General features: G+C 45.2%; 1 protein-coding gene across 1 annotated transcript in view; it reads right to left on the bottom strand.

Moving 5' to 3' along the window:
- Positions 1-9,750: 9,750 nt before the first annotated feature.
- LOC130204379 (neural cell adhesion molecule 2-like) overlaps positions 9,751-26,106 on the bottom strand; it is a 184,883-nt gene continuing 168,527 nt past the window's right edge. Inside the window, exons 13-17 of the mRNA XM_056431091.1 lie at positions 25,984-26,103; positions 25,258-25,379; positions 23,859-24,033; positions 16,395-16,602; positions 9,751-11,830 (exon numbers count right to left, since the gene is read on the bottom strand). Coding sequence (XP_056287066.1) covers positions 11,716-11,830; positions 16,395-16,602; positions 23,859-24,033; positions 25,258-25,379; positions 25,984-26,103 — 740 coding nt within the window. The 3' untranslated portion in view covers positions 9,751-11,715. The remainder of the gene's footprint in view (positions 11,831-16,394; positions 16,603-23,858; positions 24,034-25,257; positions 25,380-25,983; positions 26,104-26,106) is intronic.

The raw sequence follows: 26,106 nt of genomic DNA, 5'->3' as shown, positions 1-26,106 counted from the left end.
TATTTGTATTAGCTGAACAATAAACAGCCACATCGAGGGCATCAGCGATCGTCCTCGTCGCCTCTTCAGAGGGTGGACACCTTCTTCAGAAGCAGGATACAGAACACCGATGAGGTATGTGGCCTTGTGCATGTGCATTTGTACACAGTACAGTTAATTTGGCGCTCTATTGAGTAGTCCATTCCACTTCCCATCGCGGCCCAAGGTGACGGCGCGACGCTCTATAATACACTTTCATGTTATTTTGAAGAGAGAGTGGAGTGGGGGGGGGGCTGTGTTTGCCTCTGTCCTCTCTCCTCATACACAAAAGTGCTTTCCCCCCCTCACGCAACCTGCTATTACAGCCCCCCCCCCCTAATCGGATTTGCCGAGCGAAGGCGAAATGGCGAGCCATCGGAAACCCCCCTTTAAAAAAAACACATTTAATGGACAGGCGGCTGAAACCACAGGGATCACTCGCTCGCATTTTTAGCACGCAAAATGTCATCTCACCTTTTGGCGAGCGCTAAAACAGGTGACAGGTGTCATCCTGGGTGGGCGTTTATTAGTTTATTTATTGGATCCCCATTAGCTGACGCCTTAGCGACCGCTAATCTTCCTGGGGTCCACAGAAAGGACAAAATACAATACATACAAAAACATACAAAACATATCGTGAAACCAAGTTAAAAATAGTACAACAAAGTAAAAAATAATAAAAATGGTGCAGTCAGATGCTCCGTACAGTTGAAGGATAAGATATATGTTATGTTATGCAAATCAACTTAAGTCATACAAAGAAAAAGAAAAAGAAAATCAGATGACTAAAAAGCAATAGAATACGTCAAGTGGTGAATGTTCTTAGTGGAGTCACAATGGTGGGGCGGGGGGGAGGAGGGATGTCGAAAGTGTGTTGATGATCCATAATGATTGCCAGCATGCGCCCCGTGTAACGAGATCATATTTCAGGGCAATTTGGGATAATGGGGCAACGACGCGTCCAATAACAGGTCGAGTATCGTCTGCATCCATTAGGCTGCTAGATTGGGATTAACGGTGTGTCATCAGGAACATTTGTATTTCGGGAGTGAGAAGAAGGCCAAACAAGTTGCACATCTGCTAAAAGCAACAAATTCACTTTGCGAAACTGACATTGCAGTGATATAAACATTGAACACTTATTTAACATTCCCACGGGTCACACAGGAAGCGGCGAGCGACCACTCACTTCCAGTCCGTAAGAAAGTTAACTAAAAGTACCTGCTCTCAAAACGCGCCCATTGTAAGCATCCATTCCAGAAACCAAGGACACATTCTGACATCCCTGCTCCCCATTCATCGTAGCTCGTCTGACATATTTCAATCATGAAATTGTTCTACATTCCCTTTTAAAAGTGACTTTTCCGATGCTCGGTCCGCTTCAGGTCGGTCCTGCTGTTCAAAGAACAGCCCCGATCGGGTCATTTGACGAGGAATGGCGAGTCACCGAGTAATACAAGGGTCCAGTTTCGATCATTTTTATTCTAATGAATAAAATCTTTACTGTCTAGACCAGGGGTCAGGAACCTTTTTGACTGGAAGAGCCATAAAAGCCAAATATTTCTAAATATATTTCATTGAGAGCCATATAGTATTTTAACGTATAATAAATTAAATATGTCTTGCTTTTAATGCGACTTCTGGTGCTGCATGATCATGCTACGGGGGGGGGGGGGGGGGGTGCAGGTGACTTTTTCTTTGCTCCGCCCCGATGCGCGCACACACGCCGGCATCGGAGCTCTGAGGTGCACGAGACGGCGAGCCGAGAAGTAGAGACAGAATGACATGCTGCTGTGTAGAGACGACCAACAACAGACGTTTAGTTTCATGAAAGAACAAAGACGTCTTTAAGAAAAGGGACCTTAAATTACTTTTGCTGTAATCTGGCGCTATAGAGAAAATTACAGGGGGGCGGGCAAAGTTTTTTAGATTACATTATTTTATATTTCGAATTTTCCATATGCCGGCACCGGAAGAGCCATATATGGCTCGCGAGCCATAGGTTCCCGACCGCTGCTCTAGAATCTGGCTCCCATCAATGCATTTTCAGCTACGGTCTCTCTCGACTGAGCAGCCCCCCACAGCGTGATGCTTCTCACACCAATATGTGAGAAGACATGTGACATGTCGTTTCTCTCCTCTCTCTCCGCATCGGGACATTTGGAAGAAGTGAAAAAGAAACAAGGTTTCATGAATAGCGGGATAAAGCGGAAAGCCGTCCGCAGTCTCCTGATCCTCACATCAAAATATCACTGAACCTTCACAGGAAGCTGTGGAGCACACTGTGTAGAGCAGATTTCCTTCATCTCTCAAAGAACTGGAAGCCCCTTTGAAGAAATGATCCAATCTCCCAGTGCACACGGCTGAGGAGGACTGGAGCTGATCCAAAAGGCAGGAGCTGACCCTATTCTTTCACAAGTCGTATTCATAGATAGTTAGGCGCTCTCTACATTCCAATTTAAGAGAAACTTTGAGGGAATTTGCTGGCTGTGATGGTTCATTTGTAGAACCTGCTTTTGGATTTATTCCTGCACCACTTGAAAAAAGAAAATAAATCCATCTCAGATAATCACACACAATTATACATCACCAATTAGTGATATTTAGTGCATTATTTTGGCAATAACATGTTGCAATCACTTAAATATATAGTTGTATGACTTCTCTGAACATGTAACAGAACCAAGAGTTGAAATGTATTTTGTTTTTAGTCCATTTGTTTTCCAAACAAGGCAGTTAGGTGTGTAACATCAGAGCTAGCTAACGGTGCCCCATTGTCAACGTCCTGTTTCAACAGGAAGTACTTGAACCTCCGAGAAGCAAGCTGCCGTTGACATCATGTGACAGTGGAACCAGCTTTGTGTGGTAAATCACATTAATTGAGTCTTATATTTGACCAGCTCAGTGTATCCTGTGACAATCTTGTGGCTTTGACTCTGGCCTTGTAGCTTGCAAGCTAACGGGGAGCTAGGAGTTGGTAAAAGAGCAGAAAGCTAACATTAGCATTGCAGGCGGTTCACTTCACTACAAATTAATATAACTTCCAACACAAAGTCGTCCTAAAAAATGTTTACTGTGACATATATACGAATAATCTGTTTTCCGGTGGAAACATCTTCAAGTCAAGTCGCGTGGCGGCTAACCAGGCAACGTGAACGAGGAGTAGGAAATGCCCGTTTGGACACTTTGATGCACGTTCCTCCGTTTGACCTCCATCCAACTCAAAGAACATCTTTTCATATTATATGTCTTGTGAGTGATTGATACAGCCGGGGAAAGAGACAATGAGATAAGGGGGAGCCGTATCAATCATCATTTGCAGAAGGTCATCGGCGTGGACGCTGAACGGGTTCACTCTCTTTTGAAATGTAACGTCCGGGCGGAGTCGGGTAAAAGATCCCTCAAGGATGGGGGAGGGACATTAATTACCTTGACCTTCAGAAACAATGATTATTCTTAAACAGGGATCTTTATGTGTTTTTTATCAGTTGCATTGTATAATCCCATTGATTATAACTACTTGATTAGTTTGACCTACAGTACCACCTTAATGCTCAGCCAGGGAATTCAATTAAGCCCGATGCTGTATGAAGTTTCTGCCAAGCAATGAAAACCAAAGGGGCCCCTTGCTCCTAACTAATACTTTAATGTTCCTATCTCCCATCTGCTGCACTGACAAGGTGTTGCTTCATGTGATGGTTAATTATGTGTTGTACACTGGCAGAAATGTCTTAGTGAAGGAGCGGTTCTCTGCTTCATGGAAGGAACTCAACCTTTAATGTTAAACTAATTCAACCTCTGCTCAAAAGTTACTTAAAGTTGTCATACTTTTTTTCTCCTATTAACTTTACTTCAGCCAAACATTAGCATATGTTAACCTTTTGGCGAAGATTCAGTATTTTTCAAATATATAGTATGTCAAATGCAAAGCAAGGCTCTCCTACTCTTGCATTCTCTCTACTGACCAGCAGGGGGCGACTCCTCTGGTCCAATTGTATAAAAGTCTATGAGGAAATTACTCTACTTCACAATGCTTTTCTGGCTCTTCTTCCCCAATAAGCAAGAGGTAAAGCTAGGTGTAACGGAGACGTAACCCCAACACATACACACTGCTTCAGTTTAGATCCGGTTCACGGTGTGCTCTTTGTACCTCTGCAGCTATAGGCCTGAATATTCAAAAGGCAACGTTAGGAAACGTCACAATATGTCCGACGCCGAAGTTTCATCACGTGGTCCAGAGTTGTGAAAGAATAATTCATAACTTCCCACGCTCTGACATCACGCGGCAGTAACCCTATCGTGGATCTGAATGTAGACATTTCGTCTTGGCTGGATGCTTCCCCATTGATAGTCTTATGCATATTCATTAGCCGTGATATCCACCAGAAGGTTATTATCCATAAATGTCACTCTGTAATTAATTAATCCTGTCTGCTGGTTGCTCTCCCTGACTCAATAATGAGCCAAGTCTAGCTGATTGTGTTCATATTCATGTGTCCAGACACACAGCTCCATTTCGGATTAGCAGCAGGGATGGCCACGGGGACGTTCGACGGGCGGGAACTGCGCTGTGATTTTCCCGCTCTCGTCGGGTCGTTGCGGTAATGAGGGAACACGCGGAGTCAAAAGCGAGGGAGCGTCTGGGACAATGAGGCAAAGTTCACCCGGATTCGGATGAGAATCACCTTCGACAGGTAATGCGGTCCAAGGAGACAATTATGGGGGGTAATTTTGTGCTATTTAGCGAATAGATTTTGGAAGCTACCCCAGAGGCACAGCTATTACCGCGGGTTTGAGTGTTAATAAAAATCCAATATGAATTTGCACGAAGCCAAGTTGAGTATCTCTGGCACATTAGGCTAATAGAGAAGAATACCACGGCTCACGAATGGCTTGCAAATAGCTTGACATGTACCCTGCCGTGCATTCAATTATTGGTGAGAATTGTATCCTTAGGCTCCGCTCCGTTACGCATGGTGCTTTCTGCAAATGTAATAATCGATTTAAGGGGGACACTGCAGCACATGCTCTCCTAATATGTCGCCACAATGTGAACTTGGCTTAGCACGGAAAGAGATAGCATCATAATTGGAAGCTCACATGTCAAATCCCCAAACATCAGCGCGCGTGTGAAGTGTTCTTGAGCAAAACCGTAAAGCGCTTCCTACGCACCGATAGGAACATGAGCGAGATGTATTCAACATTAATGTAAATTGCACGACTTGAGCGAAGGACTTCTTTTGTGTGCGCAGGGCTTCTGATTTAAATCACTCGCTGTTGGCCCCGTGACATTAAACTACAACCCCCCCCCCAGCAGATTGAGAAAGCCATTCTGTTTTCTGGTTTGCCAGCTAAAAAACGTTTGATGGGGAAGCTCGGCTCCCTGGAAATAAAGAAAACTGTGGAATACATATTTTCAGAAGATAGATAGAAATATTATCTTTAGGTATTCATCACGGAATGATGCTAACGGTGTTGAGTTGTGTTCGCACGCCAACATGTGCTCATTAGCTCCGAGCACAAAGTACAGCTGACGGCAATGCCTGTAGTTTTGCAGGTGATTGTTCGTATAAACCAAAGTAAATGATAAATTAAAAGTTTGACATTGTGTATTTTGAATTACTCCATCGAAAAAAGAGATGAGACCCGGGTATCATCTGGGTTTGTAACCATAGTGATTTGTAATAAAGTCAACCATTAGCTGTTGCTACATTTCACTCAAAACCCCAAAACCTCACACACACAGATAATACAATTAACCTGGTGAACAGATAATCAACAACTCTTCCACCCCCACATGTTAGTGATACTGTGTGGCGAGTCCTACCTTCGAGTCCTTGAGTTTCTGGTTTGGCTCTGGCTTCTCCATGAATAAATGTTCAAAATATTAATAAAGTCTTTTGCTATTATTACATCTGAGCACACAGGATTTTCTCGAAAACACTGCCACTGAGCTGAAATCATCAATGATCAAGCATTTTTTTGTTTGTGTTCCACAAAAAGAAGAAATACATTTTTAAATACACGTGGTTTTCACTGGAGAGCGACGTGCTCATCAATCCTAAAAGGACTGAATTAGCATGATTAGCTGATATTAGCTGCCTTTAATCAAGCGTTGTGGTTAATTCAGTTTCAAACAACTTGGGAATTCTGAGTCGAAGGAAACCTGGCTGACTTTCAAATACAGGACGACTTTGTGTTGGAAGTTATATTAATTTGGAGTGAAGTGAAGTGAACCGCCTGCAATGCTAATGTTAGCTTTCTGCTCCTTTACCAACTCCTAGCTCCCCGTTAGCTAGCTCTGATGTTAGACACCTAACTGCCTTGTTTGGAAAACAAATGGACTAAAACCAAAATACATTTCAACTCTTGGTTCTGTTACATGTTCAGAGAAGTCATACAACTATATATTTAAGTGATTGCAACATGTTATTGCCAAAATAATGCAGTAAATATCACTAATTGATGATGTATGATTGTGTGTGATTATCTGAGAGGGATTTATTTTCTTTTTTCTACACATTTTAACTGGAGGCGAGAGACAAATCGCATATTTTAGTTGGCTATTCTTAAAATGTTATTAAATATTCTCTAAAAGGGAGGTTATTGTGATATCTGACAAGCCTTCCCTGCAGTGCAATTTGATTTGAACATTTATCCCAGGCTGCATTTCAAAGCACTACATTTTTTTCTTCTTTTCTCGCCACCAAGCAGCTTATTAGTCAACTTCTGGCATAAAATCCATTCATAGTGATTTGAAAAAAAGAAATTCAACTGGTGCACCGACATGTCTCTATTGCATGAGGGAGTGTCCTTTCATCCAGCGCACAAAGGTATTTCACAGCTCAGCCATATGTGCACACACTCAATTATGTCTCCTGTAGCTCTGAGCTTCATAATGAAATCACAGCACCGAGAGATAAAGTGACCAGCGTAAGCTTCAAGATTTCCATCCTAATGTATTTATCCGCATCTGCACTGAATACCAAAAAGGCCTCCGCACACCTCATGTGTTTCTCTTTCAAGGCACTGCATCACTCTGAAAGAGTTACAACCTGAAGTAATTTAGGCCTTTTCCCTTGGAAAATCACCCCGGCGTGTCCTTGAACAGCCTGCAGTGTGCACAGCTGTAGAGCTCTCATTCGTCAAATGGATTGTGTCTCAGTTTCCCCTCAGAGCTTGTTTGCAGGGACAGCGTGAGGGCTGCTTTACCGCTTGATGTTTAGCCCGATTTTTAATAAGAAAAATAAGAGGCGACGCAGCTTTCTTTTCATTCTTCGGCTATTTACGTTTCCACTTCGTCTCCCCGTTGCTGGAGCTCAATGTTGCCGCGCACGAGCGGCTCCCGGAGCCAATCCAAGACGCTCCGGCAGGGGTGGCGTGACCTCATCTCGAATTCATAAAGCATGAGTCAGCAAGTTCTTGGAAGATATTAGGAATCCTCTGCCCAGCCACTCCTCTTTGTGCCAGTCTTGAGTTTGACCGATGTGGATGCGGGAGGAGAAGTCTCGTGATGGCACATTCGAGGACGTCAGAACGGCTCTCGCGGAAATGCTAAGTGATGCTTCTTCGCTGGACCGACTGATAGAAATGCTTGTCACAGAAGTACCGAGGGCTACAGGGAATATGCTGAAGAGTCAAACGCGCCCGAAACGAGGCGCGCCATCAAGCGGCTCACCTCTTCAACTCTTATGCAGATCTCGATGGAGCTGTTCGGCTCCCGGCATCCACGCGAATATAAATATTTTCATCCGCGCGTCGTCAGGCGGCTTTTTACCTGCAATGTGAGCGGCGTTTGAAAAATATGACATTTTAATATCCATCTTATGGCAACAACCTGCAGTATTTATAGTCATGTTACATGTTAGTGGGGATACAAGCTTTACCCAGGTGCACAAGGTGTTCTTGACTTTATATATTTCCTTCTTTTCTGATGATTTCAAGTCTTTCAGGGAACTTTTTTAGGCTGATATTACTTATCGAGGAAGGACATGTGAATCAAAGGAGGCATCTCACGAGCCTTCAGGATTTGATGACTATTGTCGACTGCTGGGCGTGGACAGAAGCGCGAAAATACTTTTCTTTATCCTGCGACGGATTTATTGTTTCCTACTTCTTGAACAAGGACTAGTCAGGACACGTCCCTGCCGTCTCCCCCCTCCTGTCAAATCGGAGGAGTCGGTCCTCTGCTGGGAGACTCTCAAATCAAGCAGATGAAGGAAGCGGAGGGTTTTATACCTGCCAAAAAGAAGTAGAAGCTCCCTTCTGGATTTGCACTCGAGGCTAAGATTTTGGGGACGCTCCAGTTCCCTCGCGTGTCGGCTGAAGTTTTTAATTTAAGCGTGGAATTTAAGGCATTTAAGTGCACATGTGCGTTAGAAGAGAGCGAGAGGGAGAAAACTTCAACAATGGTGTGGAGATCTCCTCCCACACATCCCTAACTTCTCTTCTCGTTGGGATTAAGGCGCTGTCAGGGTATCATGGGAGTCTCTGAACGGAAGAGATTAGGTTGAGAAATATTACCTGGAAGGCTTTACCGCGCTATCTTTTTTCACGTGGCGTGCGACTTCCCGGCTTTTTGCTTGTGTGTGTGTGTATGTGTGTGTGGTCCAACAATTCTGCTGTTTATCTAGGTCCCTGTGTGGGGGGGAGAAAGTAAATCACACACAAACACACACACACACACACACACGGAGCGGCCAACATCTCTGCATCACTTCGTCCAAATGAGACTCGTTTGATTCTCAGTCTTCCTTTGAGGCCACGAGAAGTTGAAGTTTGTTTCCCTTGTTAAGGCCCCTTGCAGCCGGGATTCAAACGGGCGGCCCGCTGCCTCCCTCCTTCCTTCCCTCCCTCCTTCCCTCCCTCCCTCCCCCTCATCAGAGAAACTTGATGTGTTGACTTCAAATGAGAGCTGAAGAGGGGCCCGCTTTGTCACACCGTGGCTCATCCAGTGCCATTCAGAATCGTTTTTGATTCCTCCTTCTGAGCGGAGCTTCTCGGCCTCTGGTTATTTTTTTTAATCATCCAAGCTCGTCTCCCGTTTCAAGGAAGCGACGCCAGCTTTAGATGCAACACGGTCGGCAGTTAAAAAAGGGAGTAATGGAGGTTTAGGAGTGCCCTTGATGAAAATAGAGCCCTGTCCTCTGGAAAGAAATGAGGAGAAAATAAATGAACTGCTATTAAAGTGGAGAAGTCTCCTTTATCCCAGGGTCGCACCAGAATACGGAGGATTACAACGAAACGTTCACCCGGTGCATCGGTATCGACGACGGCATCTTTCCTCTCCCGACGGCGGCCATTACCTCATCGTGAATTTCATTTCACACTTCTCATTTTGTGACTCTGGACTTATTATGTTGCCCGATAACTTTAAAATAAATCAGTTCTTAGGTTATTTAAAACCAGAAAGTCAAACTGTTCAAGACCTTAAAAGCAGTGTTTTACATGAGGAAGTTAAAGTTAATGCCTCAGAAATGATTCTGATTGAGTGTGGAAGTAGATAAACACCCCTTTGAGATTAATTATGGTAATTAAAAGCCACATTATCCCTCCACAAAGTACCACTCTCTGCTCAGCTGAGATAAGTAGCTGTGTGTTACTGTTCTTTGTTTTTTCCAAATATCAATTTGCATCCCTGCAACCCTCTCCTAACACCATCAAGCATCATCTGGAGGTATCTTTGACCTTTAAAATAAAGAAACAAGAAGAGAAACAATGAATGGAAGCGTCTCACTTTCTTCTACCAGCACATGTTTATTTACAGCGGCAAATGACACAAGTGTTCCACGGGTACGTACAGAGAGACATCAATAGTTCCCACCTCCTGCACAAAGCACACTCAGCATGGACACGGGGGGGGGGGGGGGGGGGACACACACTGTACATTGAGCTCAAGCACACCTGTTTTTACCCCCGACACGAAAAAAAGGACAGAGGCATGGAGGAAGAGGAGGAGGAGTCGACAGAAAGCGAGAGGGCAGGGAGGGAGGAGGAGAGGATGAGAAGGAGGAGGAGGAGTGTGGGGGGGGGGTGTTTTAAGACTCATATTCAAATACAAAAGAACATGTACAAATCGTATGTAGCCTCCAGGCACTGTGCTCCCGTATTTACAGTCGTCGTAACAGGCAGGACCAACTCTTTGAGATATGCAGGGTACAGAAAACAAAGCCAGTGCTGTGAGGTCTGAGATAAAAAAATATATGGGGGGGGGGGGGGGGCTGCAGCCCCGGGGAATTACTCACTGTCGAGAGCTACATGATCAGTTTTTACACACTCGGGACATTCATCACCTGCATCATGGGACTAAGAAGTGTACTCAATATTACACTTTTTTTTTTTGTTGCATCTAATATAAATAGATTATTAAGGTGAGAAATAAATTAGGACAAAATAAATTGGCAGAATACTTTAATATTGAATCTTTGATTTCAGGTATATTGTTTCAAATTGTGGGGGGTGTGGCCTCTTACTGTAGGATATCTGAATGGGCACAAGCAGATACACACATACATTCAACAGACATACACAAGAATATTCACTCACTCATGCATGTATGCACATACACACGCACGCACGCACGCACACACACACAGACACACACACACTGCATTCAAACCAGATTCTGTGGCGAAAAGGCAGCGCGATCAAAACATAATTTGAAGGTGTTCACTGCTGGGCCACAAGGGTATGGGGTGGGGTGGAGGGGGTGATGGGGTAAAAAATATATATTTAAAAGAGAGAAGGCACACTAATGCCATAATTACTGTAAAATAGCCTTAGGGCACGGATTTTCTTGAGGGAAAGCAAATGCCTAGAAAAAGCAGTTTTACACCATCACTGAACTTTGGACTAAAACACAACAGAAGAGAAGGACCCCGAAAATAAAATAAAAGCTTTTTTTTTTTCCTCTGAGGAGCGTTCACAAAAAAAGCCACGCCTGTTGCATTTTGAAAAAAGACACATCCTTTCAGGGTATATTTACATAAAAGCTCTGTAAAATATTCTTTTTTTTCACCTATGTACAACACATGACAACATCAGAGAGAAGAGGAAATCAGACCCAAAAAAAATAAAAAAAAGAAGATGCATGGAACATTAAAATATTACACACGGCACACACACACACACACACCGACGTACTCATCGTCAGCAGACCTTGACACCCGCTTGTTCCCGTGCCTCGAGTCAACAACTACGCGACACATCTGGCCTTTTCAACACCTCGCCGTTTCTTTTTCTTCTGCTTCTCTCCATCACTCAACACGAATGAACAAAAAATACTTACGCACACGAAAAAGGCTTCGCTAACAATGGCGTCATTGCACACGCGCGTGTGTGTGTGTGTGCGTTATTACACTTTCCAAAAAAACGAGTATTGAACCAAAGTGGGAAAAGAAAATACAATCATGGACCAAGAGCATTCCAGTGATGCCATGTTTGTTCAGAACATGATACATTTATCACTCCGGAGGGTCTAAAAGGTTGACCCCCCCTCTCCATTTCCTCCCTGTTATTTGTATTTACACATGCCTGTCGCTGCGGCATTGTTATTAACAGATATGGTATTTAACTCCACTTTTCTCTGGGTTTTGGTCTCGTCGTGATCCGAACGTTCTTTTGGTGGCGAGGTCTCGACCCCCCAACCCCCCCCCCCCCTCGTCTTCTTCTTCTTTTTTTTCTTCTCTTTTCCCCGTTTTACGCTTTGCCGCCGTCGAGCTTTGTGTGTATGCTGTGGTCGCCGTGCACTTTGATTTCAATCGTATCCGGCTTGTGAGACTCTTTTCCATTTTCTTCCTTCAGCGGTAGCTTCCTGGGGTGGGAAAAACAAACAAACAAGGAGGGGGGGGTGGGGGAGGGAAATAATTTGTGATTTGCAGCGCGGACGCATTACAGGAACTTAAAAGCACACTTATAATTAATGTGAACAGGCACGGACTTGTGAGTGACCACCTAGGGGATGAAGCAGGCACACACACACAATAAACGCTCGCCGAGTTAGGACCGAATTAGTGTCGCGAGGGCGTGTGGGCCGAATGGCTCTCTCCACACGAGGTGTGCGACCCGCTTTAGAGCCCACCGGTAATCACCTTTTAGACCTCCCCGCTGCCTGAGTGAGTGGCCCCCCTTTGGGATTAATGAAGTTGAATTGAATTGAAAGTGAAAAGACAGCAGGGATATTAAATATAGATGCCTGGACAGGGCTGCACACACACCTAAAGAAACACATTCTATTATATAATCTGAAACATCAGATCCGAGGCTTTTGGGGTGATTATTACCAGAGAAGCTCCACATTTGATCAGAACGCCCACCGGCTTCCCTTTCCCCCGCTGCTGCGTTCCCATTTAGCCAACCGGAATCACATCACCTCGGAGCTGGCACGTCTCCCATTTGCATTTGATTCATTTTGAGCCACGAAGGGAGAAGGAAATTACACACTGGTGTGTTATTAAGCGCGATCCATTTCGATTGGCCGGCCGCCTCGTCCCTGGGCACGCGCGCTCCTCTCATCTGGTTGTTCCGGTAATTCAGCGGGACGACATCGCAGCTTTATCTTTAACGATAATGTGGCCACGAGATGGAAATATAACCGGGATGAATTTCCAATGATGTGATGAATGAGAGCTTTTATCTGCAGTCGGCACAAAAAAATGGATTCATCCTACGTCGGTTAATACAGAGAGTGGGTAAAAGTCTGAATGGAATAACACAGGGGCATAATGTGGCAATTTACATTATTTATTAGACCGTAGATGCTTCCTTTTAATGTCCACGTTCATATTCTCATCCTACCTCCAATCAAAATGTATTTGGGCTTGTTATTAGTTATTATTTTTGAAAAGCCATATAAAGCCATCGCATTGATGTCATATTTCATGCATTTCAAATTATTCATCAGCAAAGAGTCAATTATATTTGCTGCAGAAACTAACATGCAGAAGCCTAATAAACAAACAAAACACTTGTTTAATAAACCAACGGAGACTCGCTGCTCGTCTAAATGTGTTTGGAAGTTTTTGTGTATTAATTCACGAATTTAAAACTTTGACGACTAGCGACGAAGTATACAACTTAAAGCGTATTTAATTAGTTATGCACAGAATGTAAGTGATGGAGCTTTAATATTTTAATAAAGTATATATCTCTAATAATTGAAGCCCCAATGTGGCCTGAGTGTCAATAATCTCACAATATTGGACTTTTTTTTTCGAGGTAACCGGTGAATAGTCCATTAAAAAAGGTACTGACAGTCATTCTGGATGTGTACCAACAACAAGGGCTTTCCCCATGATTCTGAAATCATCCCAAATATTACAGCTAGAGGGGGGGCGGGGGGGGTCCCTATGGCTGAAGCCCCCCCTCCTCCTTCTCCCCCCCCCCCACACACACACACGTCTGTCACTATATCTGCAATTATTGATAACATTTTCACTTTTGGGCCTGCAGGGCCGATGGAGAGCGGCGCGATTTTTAATAATTCAATCGGCGGGTGATGCCAGAGATTTTCGTCTTCTTTTCCCGCTCGTAATAAAAAACACGATGCACGTGGCTGACCACGCGCTCACTGCGGTGGTGCGATTCAAGTACGATTGTGAATGGGGATCGGAGAGGGTTTTACACGCGTCTGACATCTGGAAGTGTATTTTCCACGGCTGATGAAACCTCCACATTCGACCCTCGCCGGTGAAACCGAGGTTTCATACACCGCCTGCTGTGCGACACTTCCCACACAGCGCAAGAGCCGGCAGCTGTGCCGCAACCTCATGCAGATGTGCGCCCGCAATCTGTGAGCTTCTAAGTGACACCAGAGAGCAGCGGGAACGACTGGTCCCCCCCCCCCCCCCCCCCGACATTAATTACGAGCGGAGGTCGTCTGCGGCTCAGTTAAATGAGGTGACATAATGCAGCGAGGGGCTTTGTGTGCGCACGACATCTTTACATTCTTTTTTCTTCTTCCCGGCAGGCATATTTGATTACAGCTGACACCTGGGATGTCAGAGTGAGTCGTAGTTAGAGAGAGGGGGGGGCTCACTCGGGGCCACTTTGACAGAGCTGCTGTTCACACGGGGTTAGAAACCTTGTTTCCTGAACAAGGATGTATGGAAAGTGTCCTCCGAGGCCAAACACATCCATGCCTTCTTTCTTTCTTCTTATTATTTGAGAGTTAAGATGAGTGGCGCGAAAATGACACTGAATTAAATGTCAGACGTCTGAAAAATGCTCTTTTTTTATGCATAATAAAACGCAGCTCCCGCACACTCACTGCTGTGCAGACAAATGTATGTGTTTAGAAGCAGATGTGTCATTAAAGTTCTCTCGGTGTACATACTAAGGTTATCAGATGATGCAACCAGAACTAAAGTTAATGAGCCTTCAGGCGGACTTGACAGGCAGTGGACTCCTCTGACACCTTCAGGCCTTCAAGCCGACATGGAGTCGGATCCCAGCCAGGTGTGAACATCTATCTCGAGGTGAGAAAAAGGTGACCGAAAAAAGTTTGTTGCACCGCTTGTCACCCCCTCCCCTACACACACACTCACACTTCTCAGCTCACATCTCCTGATCTCACTTGGCACTGTGCCCGCTCGAGTCGATATCATTGATATTGCTGCGCAGCGTCTGCATCTTATTATCACGGCGCATCTTCAGAGCGGCACTATTGGCATCCCGCGATACCCAGTCGGAGGATCCTAGATTTATATTATGATCTCGAGCGGCGTCTCATTACACACACACTTCATCTCAGGAATATTAAACTGACTTAATTATCTCCACACCAGCTCAAAGAACAATGACGTGTCAGTAGAGCCGGGGTCTTGTTCGTCACGAGTCATGGGACCGATTGTTCTGCAGAACACGCCTCCTCATCCCTCGATATCACCTGTAATCCCTCATTTACAAACATCCGTACTGTCCCTTTAAGGCGAGTTGAACTCGACTCTCCCAATGATGTCATGGGACTCATCTCTGCATGAGCTGAGACACTTTTATACGTATATATAATCAATACAGAGAACCTGCGATGCAAACTGTCGCCACATGACTTTAAAGATGGAGTGATTAAGCTGTCGAAAAAAGTGCATCATGGGAAATGTAGGATGCAGTGTTCTCTGGACATGTATGCCTCTGCTGCAGTGAGTAGGACACTTCTTGTCAGTCCCTTATTGTATTGAAGTGCAATGCTACATTTCGGGGTGTACCCCTTCAATTCTTTCATATTTATTTATTTTTGTCATTTTTAAAAATAGAACATTTAAAATAATATATAATATAGCCACGAAGCAGCCTGGAAAATGCCGCTGGAACATACCGCTGAGGCACATTGCTGTCTGAGCAAGCAGGCAGCCACTGAGAGCTTAGTGACTCAGCAAAAATCAACCCCCCCCCCCTCCCTCCCACAGCTCCTCCTCCTCCTCTTCCTCCTCCTCTCTGTCTCCGTGCCCTCTCTTTCTCTTCATCCCAGACACTGGGCTGACACACTGACAATGTCAACACCAGAAAGGCATCGCCCGAGGCCGATGAATCAGACTCCAAGACGAGACCAAATAAGAAGCTCTATTGAAGTCTGAATTTCACAGGGGGGGGGGGGCTTTTAAATTGCACGCTGCCTGATGAGAGGAGAATACAAATAAAAGATAACGTGTGCATTTGTTCGTCTCGAACATGCAGCGCTGTGAGACGTCGGTGTGTCACTTAAAGACGACGACATGCAGAATCTATATAGACATATGATATATATCTATATAGATATATAATATATATCTATATAGAGATTGACAGGAAGCATGGGAGCACACAGAGTGGAGGTTAACTGCATGCACGACCATGAATGCACACGCGACGACGCATGCAAAGAAGCGAGACTCTCCCAAAGGTGAAAGTCACTGCACAGACAAGAATGAGACGCACGGATGTTAGTGAGTAAGACGTAATCGAAGACATACTGTGGTTGAAAAGGTGGTTGGGCGGCGGTTGTAGGCGTACCTACAGTAAATGGTACAAATAAGTCTCCTTCCTCTCACTCACAGTGCACATGTTCCTCTGCGCTATTCATATCGACTTGAAAGGGTGCAAATTAAATCTCGCGGACTGGTTGAGAGCACAGGAAATGAAAAACCAATCCGCGGCACCATTTAAAGAGCATAATGCAAAAGTCCTTGACAAATTGAGAAACTTTCTTTTCTAACAACTCAAGTGCTGAAAACGAAAATGGAACATTTCTTTTTTGCCGTCGTCTGGCGGCTGGTTACATGTGGACGGACATCCTTTACGTCTTTCGTCAAGACGTGTCTCCATTCATTCAAGACTCTCACAAAATGACACGGCGGAGGTCAGCGGGTCGACCCCGCGGGGGAGAAACGTAACCGACTCACAGGTAGGCGGCCTTGCCCTCCTCGATGTCTTTGCCCTTGCCGCCCGTGGAGCTCTTCTTGCCGCACAGCGTGCGCGTGATGCACATCAGCAGGCCGCAGCGACGCAGGAAGAAGCAGCTGACGTCCACCAGCACCAGGAGCAGCAGCAGCGCTCCCAGGCCCAGGCCCACCACCGAGCCCAGGCTCATGCTGCTGAACAGGGATTCTGCTAAGGCGGGGAAACACACACACACACAGAGAGAAAGAGGGGGGGGGGGGGCTGTTAGCAATGTTGGTTCATGTTAAGACACGCGCAGATTGCAGAGACCACTCGAAGGTCAATGAGCCAGTTGGATGGGTTCCAACATCTAGACACTGGACTCCTCGGTGGACCGTCTCGGTTATTAGCATCCAAATCAAATAAAAGTCCCCAAGGAATTAAAATAAAATGATGAAAAGGAGATCAAGTGGAGAAAAAAAAATCTTGATTTGAGGATTTATTGAAGCTCTGCAGCTTCTCCTCTGGATTTCCCCCTGAGCCTCGCACCACGGGCGGATGCTTCAGCTCTCTTGGGAAGCAAAGTGAGTATTTTCAGCTAAAATGTAAAAAAAAAAGAAGCATTCTCTCAGAGCGGTCATTGCTAAAAGAAAACACACACACACACACACACTCCGCTCAGCCGGGAACGAGCAGCAGGGCCCCGCATTCAATTGAAAGTAATGAGAAAATGGAGGCGGTGCAGCAAAGAGAGGCTCCCGGTGGGCGGTGCTGAATGGAGCGGTGCCCCTTAAGTGATCCGGTGGGTGGAGCACACGGAGCGGCCGCAGGAGCGTCAACGCCGACAGCCGGAGGTCAGACCGTGCAAGGAGTGATCAGTGAATGAACTTCCTTACTTAAGAATAGGCTTGTACATGGGGGGGGGGCAGAGTAGCCAGCCAGAGTCAAAAGGAGGATCAAACATTCATATGAAAAAGTAGAGCAGCCGGAGCACCTCCCAGTTAAAAAAGAAAAGCCCCCTGAAGTGTGGCGAGGCAGTGAGATGTTCAAGGTCACACTGGGTGACTTATTGATACAGAGATGGTCATTTTGAGGGTTCAAGGTTTTTTATTTGCCATCTGTGCCTAGACCAGCAGTCCAGACACATCGGAATTATTTTTGCAGGGTGCTCCGAGTCAACAGAGGTACAAGCAAGGGTGAAGCATGAATGAAAGAGACGGACTGAAAGAAAACGAGTCAATACGGGTGCAGGAGCCAAGATAACCGGACGTTTAGCCACTCAAAGCTCCCAAGAAGGGTGTGTCCTACATTTCCCACAATGCAGCTGTCTTTCAGTCGTTCATTGGACCCTATCTGTGCCCCCGTCTTCCCAGGCGGAATCAACTGTGACTGTCTCTTTAAGAAAAGAATCATTTGGTATTCAGGTGTTTTCTGTCGTTTGTGTCTTCCAATGGACTTATGGATAATAATAATAATAATAATAATAATGGAACAACGGCATTGATTGGGACAAACGGAGCTGCGGAGAGCGTGGGAACCTCGTGGCAATAAAAGGGGGAACTCTGATTAGAAACACTTTGTTTCTTCTTCTTGCCGCGTCGTCGCGCTCGTGGGAATTTGAAACTCGGAGGCTGCAGATCAATATTCCCCGCCGCCGCCGGCTGGTTCTGTATCTCACCTCTCTGAGAAAAAGTGCCCCCCCCCGAAGCCTCGGCGTATACTCCAGCAGACAAAGAGAATACTGATGCTCTCCCCTCATCTTCATCACAAGACCGCGGTGCCCTTAAGCCTCCACATTTCTGCATCTCATAAAAGAGCCCTCGTAATAATATTAGACCGACTTATTGTATTATATATTAAAAAACAACATAAAAAAACCCCACAGTGGATGCTTTTAGTAGATAATAAAGTTATTGATGTGAACATAAAGCGCATTTACTTCTAAATTGAAGAACTGGGAGGAATGTCCGACGCATTGAAGAGAGCCCGGTGGATTAATATCTGATGTTTATGTATTTCACTCTTTTAGACACTTTAATATAATATTAGAAAGAGTGAAATCCATAAACATCAGACTCTCCTCCAATGAGGATGACTGACAGCTTGAGGTTTGATTGACACGTTTATTACCCGACAAACTTAGAGTGAAATCCAAATGGAAGACACCGGGATCCACAGTGTACATCAACGTGGGCGTGAAGAAGGTTATCGTCAGTGTCGTTCCAGACCCGGGCCGTGATCTGGGGGCTGATGGGAAATGGTGTTCATGAAAGACTTTCTTTATAAACCAAGTCAAATACAAAATAAAAGGTGCTTGGTGGTGCCCCGGTGTCTTGATGAGGATACAGAGCTTCTAAAAGGAGAAGGAATTTAACATATTTAGAGTAAATTCTGCGATGTTGGTTGGTATTTTGAAGTCTGAGATTCCGTCCTCCTTCACTTCTACATTTGATAAGCGGAGATGAAACAAGTGCGTGGCCCACTTTTATTTTTTTTTAAGTCAACAACCGGCACGGATCAGGGGAATGCAAAATAAACCCCACAAGAGACTGATGGAAAAACAAAAAGGTCAAACGCGAACCACGCCGTCGTGATCATTTGCTGTATTTACTCGCGTGGCCACAAACGATTTAAAGGGTGAAGAGTGAGGAGGAACGAGGTCGTCTCCTTCCTCCTGGAACCACCCGAAGGGCACGGGGATGAACCCTGATTTCCTTTTTCTTTATACCACTAAATATGCATTTTGTGTGTGTTTTATTCACAATTTAAATCTCCAAGTAGGTAAAAAAAACAGGTATGATTCCAATTCCATCGTCTCTGATTGGACCTCATCAAATAAGATGTTTTCCCCCACACAGCTGTCCAATGTGCTCAATTGCAATTATTTCTTCGCCGCATCCTTAGTTACCTTTCCTCCAGTTTATTAAATCACTAATAGTCCAATTGGAAATATCAAATTGCAATTTTTTACGGCACCATAACTGCGGTTTGAGCTCCCCTCGCCCGAGGGTGCTGTGCGCCGCTACCTGCTGCTGTTTTAAGAAGGGGGATAACTGCGAGCGCACAGACTCTGAAGTCGGCATCAATTAAAGATTAATTCAAAGAGCTTTCGGGGTTGCAGCACGATATTGGACTCCATCCATCTGGCGTGACGTCGGGGGCGAAGCGCGGCAACGCGGTTTCACCTAAACTCCAGATTCAGGGTGAGGAAGTAGCTTCATATGGTTCCAGGGAGGCGGTGCTTCTGTTTACCTTGGAAGACGAGCAGGACGGACACGCCCTCTCTCGTCGCCGCGGTGATTTCCTTCACCGCCTCTTGGAAAACAAAAGTTTCCGACTTTACACAAACTCTCTGTGGCCGTCGGTTCTGATTCTCCCCGCTCTATTAACCCTTTCACCGACACTTCCGATTACCCGTGTGATGTATGGGCCCATTAGCGTTTATTTACCCAATAGCTGGAGATGCGACTCCGTGCGTGGCACCACACACACACCCTCCTCTGACAATGCATACTCATTAGGCCCCGAGCGCTATCGACACGTCGCTCCATCGGATCCGAGAAGGAGGGCGACTCGATTGATGATGACCCCCCGATTGATTGGGGAATGGCGGCAGGCGCTAATTTATCAGTGGGGACGAACATAATCATTTAAAATAAACTTCCCGTTCTTAATTCATAATGTCGAGACGAGCCGGCAGCACAGAGGAGCCTTTAAAAGAAGATATTACGTGTTATTTGAATTATTTTTAAATTTCTTGCACTTCAGGCTGTGCTTTCGGTGAATATTTAGTTATTAGTGTTATTTTAATTATTATTATTATATATTTTAAAAATTATTTTGTTCTCCTTCAGGCTGTGCTTTCGGTGAGTATTTAGTTATTAGTGGTATTTGAATTATCATTATTATAATATATATATATATATATACACTACCGTTCAAAAGTTTGGGGTCATCCAGAAAATTTCGTGTCTTCCATGAAAACTCACTTTTATTTCTCAAATGAATTGAAAATTGAATAGAAAATATAGTCAAGACATTGACAAGGTTAGAAATAATGATTAATATTTGAAGTATTAATTTTGTTCTTCAAACTTCAAGCTCAAAGGAAGGCCAGTTGTATAGCTTATATCACCAGCATAACTGTTTTCAGCTGTGCTAACATAATTGCACAAGGGTTTTCAAATCAGATATTAGTCTTCTAAGGCGATTAGCAAACACAATGTACCATTAGAACACTGGAGTGATAGTTGATGGAAATGGGCCTCTATACACCTCTGGAGATATTTCATTAGAAACCAGATGTTTCCACCTAGAATAGTCATTTACCACATTAACAATGTATAGTGTGTATTTTTGATTAATGTTATCTTTATTGAAAAAAACAGTGCTTGTCTTTGAAAAATAAAGACATTTCTAAGTGACCCCAAACTTTTGAACGGTAGTGTATATATATTTTCATTTCTTCCACTTCAGGCTGTGCTTTTGGCACAGTGAGTCCTGACGATGCCCCGACAAAAAGTACACTCTCAACACGTCTTCCTGTTTTAATATTATGTCCGTTGAGTCATTTAGAGTTTCATCTTCAACTTCATCTTAAAAATACCCAAAGCAGCAGCTCTGAGAATATTAATAACACTATGAGGATAACACATGTGACAGGGATCGCTGGTGAGAAAGCATTGTGATACTTGACCTTTTATAAGCCAATAAAAATGCTTTAACAATGTGTTTATGATTATTTTTATACCGTGTTATGAATATTTATTAATTATACTGTGTAAGTAGATATTACCACATTAGAAGTATGTTTATAATGCTTCGTAGGCGCCTCAAATAAAAACACAACAATCAAAAGGTGGATTTTCATTTTTACGAGGTTATTTTTTAAAGGGTGACAGAAAAACTGAATTCTTCTCAATGAATGCTGCTCATGATGTCCACGAGTCACGAGATTTTCTTTTTTTTAAAAGACAAAACTGCTTCACCCTCCTCCACCTCCTCCTCCTCTTCCTCCTCGTCTTGCTTATGATCAAATATTTACGTAGCCGTTGAATTCGCTCCCTGGGAGACGCGGATGCTTTGTTCGATGAATAAATGAGTGAGCAGACGTGTAAACATCCCCGCTGCTCTCGTTGCAGCGCTTACGGGACAACCGTTAAAACGGCGTCGCTCCCCTGGCGGCCGACGGTTACATCGTCTTCAAGTCCGCGTTGACGGCTTCAAACGTGAGAATATTTTAACATTTAACTGACGAGTTATTGTAGTTCTAACCTGTGAATATCGCATATCTTTTTCTTTAGCTTTAAAAATAACGGCGTTCAAATGAAGAGGGAAATGATTAATCTATTGGACGGCATTTAAAGGGCAACGTTCCCATTTTGATTGGCTGGCAACGCTTCCAGGAAGAAAAAAAGTTCAAACTCTTTTCACATTAATCCTTCAAAGTGAAATGATTGCAACACAATCTATGACGGCTGTTTAAATCAAGACTCTCTGGAAGGAGAGGAGGGAGCCAAGAAACACCCGGCAGCCACAGCACTGCTGAGTCAGGAGAGAAGGACTCAAGAGAAGGACTCAAGAGAAGTACTGAAGAGAAGTACTGAAGAGAAGGACTCAAGATAAGGACTCAAGATAAGGACTCAAGATAAAGACTCAAGATAAGGACTCAAGAGAAGTACTGAAGAGAAGGACTCAAGAGAAGTACTCAAGATAAAGACTCAAGAGAAGTACTCAAGAGAAGTACTGAAGATAAGGACTCAAGAGAAGGACTCAAGAGAAGTACTCAAGATAAGGACTCAAGATAAGGACTCAAGAGAAGTACTCAAGATAAGGACTCAAGATAAGGACTCAAGAGAAGTACTGAAGAGAAGGACTCAAGAGAAGTACTGAAGATAAGGACTCAAGAGAAGTACTCAAGAGAAGTACTCAAGAGAAGGACTCAAGAGAAGTACTCAAGAGAAGTACTAAAGAGAAGGACTCAAGAGAGGTACTCAAGAGAAGGACTGAAGATAAGGACTCAAGAGAAGTACTCAAGAGAAGTACTCAAGAGAAGTACTCAAGAGAAGGACTCAAGAGAAGGACTCAAGAGAAGTACTGAAGAGAAGGACTCAAGAGAAGTACTCAAGAGAAGGACTCAAGAGAAGTACTGAAGATAAGGACTCAAGAGAAGTACTCAAGAGAAGTACTCAAGAGAAGGACTCAAGAGAAGGACTCAAGAGAAGGACTCAAGAGAAGTACTGAAGAGAAGGACTCAAGAGAAGTACTCAAGAGAAGGACTCAAGAGAAGGACTTAAGAGAAGTACTCAAGAGAAGTACTCAAGAGAAGTACTCAAGAGAAGGATTCAAGAGAAGGACTCAAGAGAAGGACTCAAGAGAAGGACTCAAGAGAAGTACTCTGAGTACTACGCACTGTGTCTTGTAAACAGAGCTGAAATGCAGCCGTCTGTTTTAATTAAATCTGCATGAAAAAATGAAATAAATAAAATAAATGATCTCCTAATAATCCACCGGCAGCGATCAATTTGGCCCCGATAGACGTGATGATGACGAGAGGGAGACGCTCGATAGTTTAATCGACATCGAGCTGTCGGATAAATAACGATGAGACAAATACGGGTTTACATCCGAGTGAAGAACAAGCGCCTCGTTACTGAGACGAAGCTCGCTTCATCATCCCACCGCGGGTATTAAAGAGACGGGTGGTTGCCATGGATACGCTCGTCTACCTGGTTTCAGCAAGAGCTTATGCGACTTCACACTGTTATCCACTTCGTTACCAGATGAGGATTTAAGATACCAAATGTAGAACTGATAGAACATTATGTTGGAGAAGAGGGAGAGAGACAGTGATTTAGAGGGTAGGAGAGGAGGAATGATTTGAAAAAAAAAAAGGAAAAGAAGAAGAAAAGAAAGAAAGAAGAGGGAGAAGAAGGAAGAATTGAAAAAGTAACCAAGGGCGGTGTTGCAGTCCATGGCATTTGAACGGGGGAGGAGGGGGGGGAGCTGTAAACTTTAACCAATGCGTGTTCTGGACCCAAATGGCCAAGAGGAGAGGAGACGGGGAGCAACGAGGAAGACTCCTGCACACTCCCACATGTATTCTTCCTCCCGGACTTTAGCCCCCCCCCCCCCCCCCCGGAGAAAAAAACGAGGTCGTCCAAATGTTTGTGTTGTGGCTGCTTCGACCGTCTGCTTGTTGGCCGTGGAGACGAGGGGCGAGAACCACGTGTTTTGATGAAGAGCGCTGCAGCCCGGAGGGGGGGGGGGGTGTTCCCGCTCCGTCTGTTTGCGTTTCCTCCGGAGGGGGTGTTGGGCCGCTTATTTGAACAGGTGTGAACGACATCCAGGCGTGGACGTGCACACTGACGGCAGAGAGGAGATCATGTCAAACGAAGGACGCAGCGTCGGAGAGACGGGTCGGTCCAGAACCCGAGGTCCAAATACCCGAAATAAATAAATCAGGCGATTGCTGTGTTTGCCGGTACCTGTGATGTCGGGCTCCTGAGGCATGAAGAACTGGTAGAAGGTGGGCTCCGACAGGCCCTTGACGTTGCGCGCCGTGATCTCCGCCTCGTATCTCGTGTTCCACTGCAGCGGCTGCAGCATCGCAAAGTCGTTGGCTCCCGGCACCAGCTTGGTCATCCACTGCTCCTCCTTATCCTGAGAGGAGGGAGGAGGGAGGAGGGAGGACAGAGGAGGGAGGACATGTAGAAGAAACGCTTCACACGCTCGAATAAACGACGGCTTTAAATCAAGGCGCTTTCAGAAGGTTCAACCTTTCTCCATCGGAGAGAGAGAAATGGTAAAAAAGTTCCCGGTCTTTTCTCTTTCTCCTCTTCATCACATCATTCTTCCTTCCTTTCTTTCTTCCTTCCTTCCCTACCTACCTTCCCAATGTAAATTCCTCACATCATTCTTCCTTCCTTCCTACCTACCTACCTTTCTTACCTACTTTCCATACCTACCTTCATCACATCATTCTTCCTTCCTTCCTTTCTTCCTTCCCGACCTACCTTCCCTACCTAAATTCCTCACATCATTCTTCCTTCCTTCCTTTCCTACCTACCTACCTTTCTTACCTACTTTCCATACCTACCTTCCCTACATAACCTTCATCACATCATTCTTGCTTCCTTCCTTTGTTCCCTACCTACCTTCCTTCCATACTTCCTCACATCATTCTTCCTACCTATCTATCTAACTACCTACCTACCTACCTACCGTCCTTCCTTCCTTCCATCCATCCTCGTGACATCCATTGCAAACAGGCGATTGTAAAACTGAAGCGTGCGGCCAAAAGCTGAAGCGTGCCAGGTCTTGTGCATGCTCACCGTTCTCGCCTCCTTGGCATCGCTTCCCGAGAATGTATTTAACGTTTGTCTGGATTGCCAGGTGTGTGTGTGTGTGTGTGTGTGCCAGACAACGGCGTACGACCACTCGGGCGGAAAGCTCTGGCTCCACGAGCCTCGCCGAGACCTCCCGACCCGACGAAGGCGGCCCGGCGCCGGGCGCCATCCAATCCGCTTATTCTTTCTTCTCCTTATCTCGTATGTTTTCAGCTTGCACACAAAACACTGAAGCGGACGAGTCAACTCCAACATGCTTTCAGCGGACTCGTCTTCTTTTTCAAACGGCGGATTGAAAAAAGCGACGAGGACCACGGCCAACATTCTTCAAACTCAATGGATCCCCACAAAGACAGAGGTCACCTGCACCTTTAAAACCCAAAGAAAAACCTCGTTTTATCAACGCGTTCCTCTGATTCGGTGTCGAGGGACATTCTCTCAACGGCTTGAAGAGGATTATGGACGTTTACGCATCTACAACTCAAACTGGGAGTCGTGCAGGCTGGATGGAGGCGGCCGTGTTGGACATCATGCTCACCGGCTTGTACTTGACGATGTACTCCACGATGGGCATCCCCCCGTCGTCCTGCTTCACCAGGCCCAGCCGGTAGGCCTTGCCCATTCCTCTCTGCCCGTGGACCGCCGGCGGACTCGGCTCTCCTGCGGGAGGCACGAGGGAAAACAATACGTCTTTACGTGTGTGTGTGTGAGAGATAGAGAAGGTTTGAAGCTGAATTTAATGATCATGACGAGGCGACTCCCACTGCCGGGCTGTCACTAATGTGGACTGGAGGTTCTTATTAATAACTGTATTTTGCTAATTGGGTCTTCTTTCTGTTTCATATTCACGGTAGAAATACTTTTCTGTGGCCTCGCCGAGATTTACTGCAGTAAATACAACCCCCCCCCCCCCCCCGCAGTATATTTAAAATACACGCCAGACTCATTTCACGCAGGTGCCGATACTTTGAATTTAATCTGCAGCGTGTTTGCAATTCTTTCACACGCCGTATTTTGGTATTTTTATGAAATCAGGACACAAATCTCCACGTGCATCTTCGTAAATGTTCCATAAAACACGCGGCGGAGAGTGGAGTGCCGGGATGCGCCGACGAGGAACAATAAAACCCGTCCGACTGCCGTAAAGCCATCGGCGAGATGATTAAAAGTGATTGTGACCGCAGACATATGTAAGTGGCTGTGAGGGTAGTTGTGAGGATCCTTTTGGGGCTCTTATTTTGAAGGGCGTGACGAGCGGACTCACGGATGGGGATGGTCTGGAAGCTCTCCGTGTGGCTGAACTCGCCCTGACCCTTCCCGTTGACGGCTGCCACTCGCACCTCGTACGTCGTGTTGGGCTCCAGCCCCGTCAGCACCACGGTCGCTG

The sequence above is a fragment of the Pseudoliparis swirei genome, chromosome 14 (genome assembly GCF_029220125.1).
Source record: "Pseudoliparis swirei isolate HS2019 ecotype Mariana Trench chromosome 14, NWPU_hadal_v1, whole genome shotgun sequence".
NCBI classification, from domain to species: Eukaryota; Metazoa; Chordata; class Actinopteri; order Perciformes; family Liparidae; genus Pseudoliparis; species Pseudoliparis swirei.
This window is presented reverse-complemented; position numbering and strand designations above follow the sequence as displayed.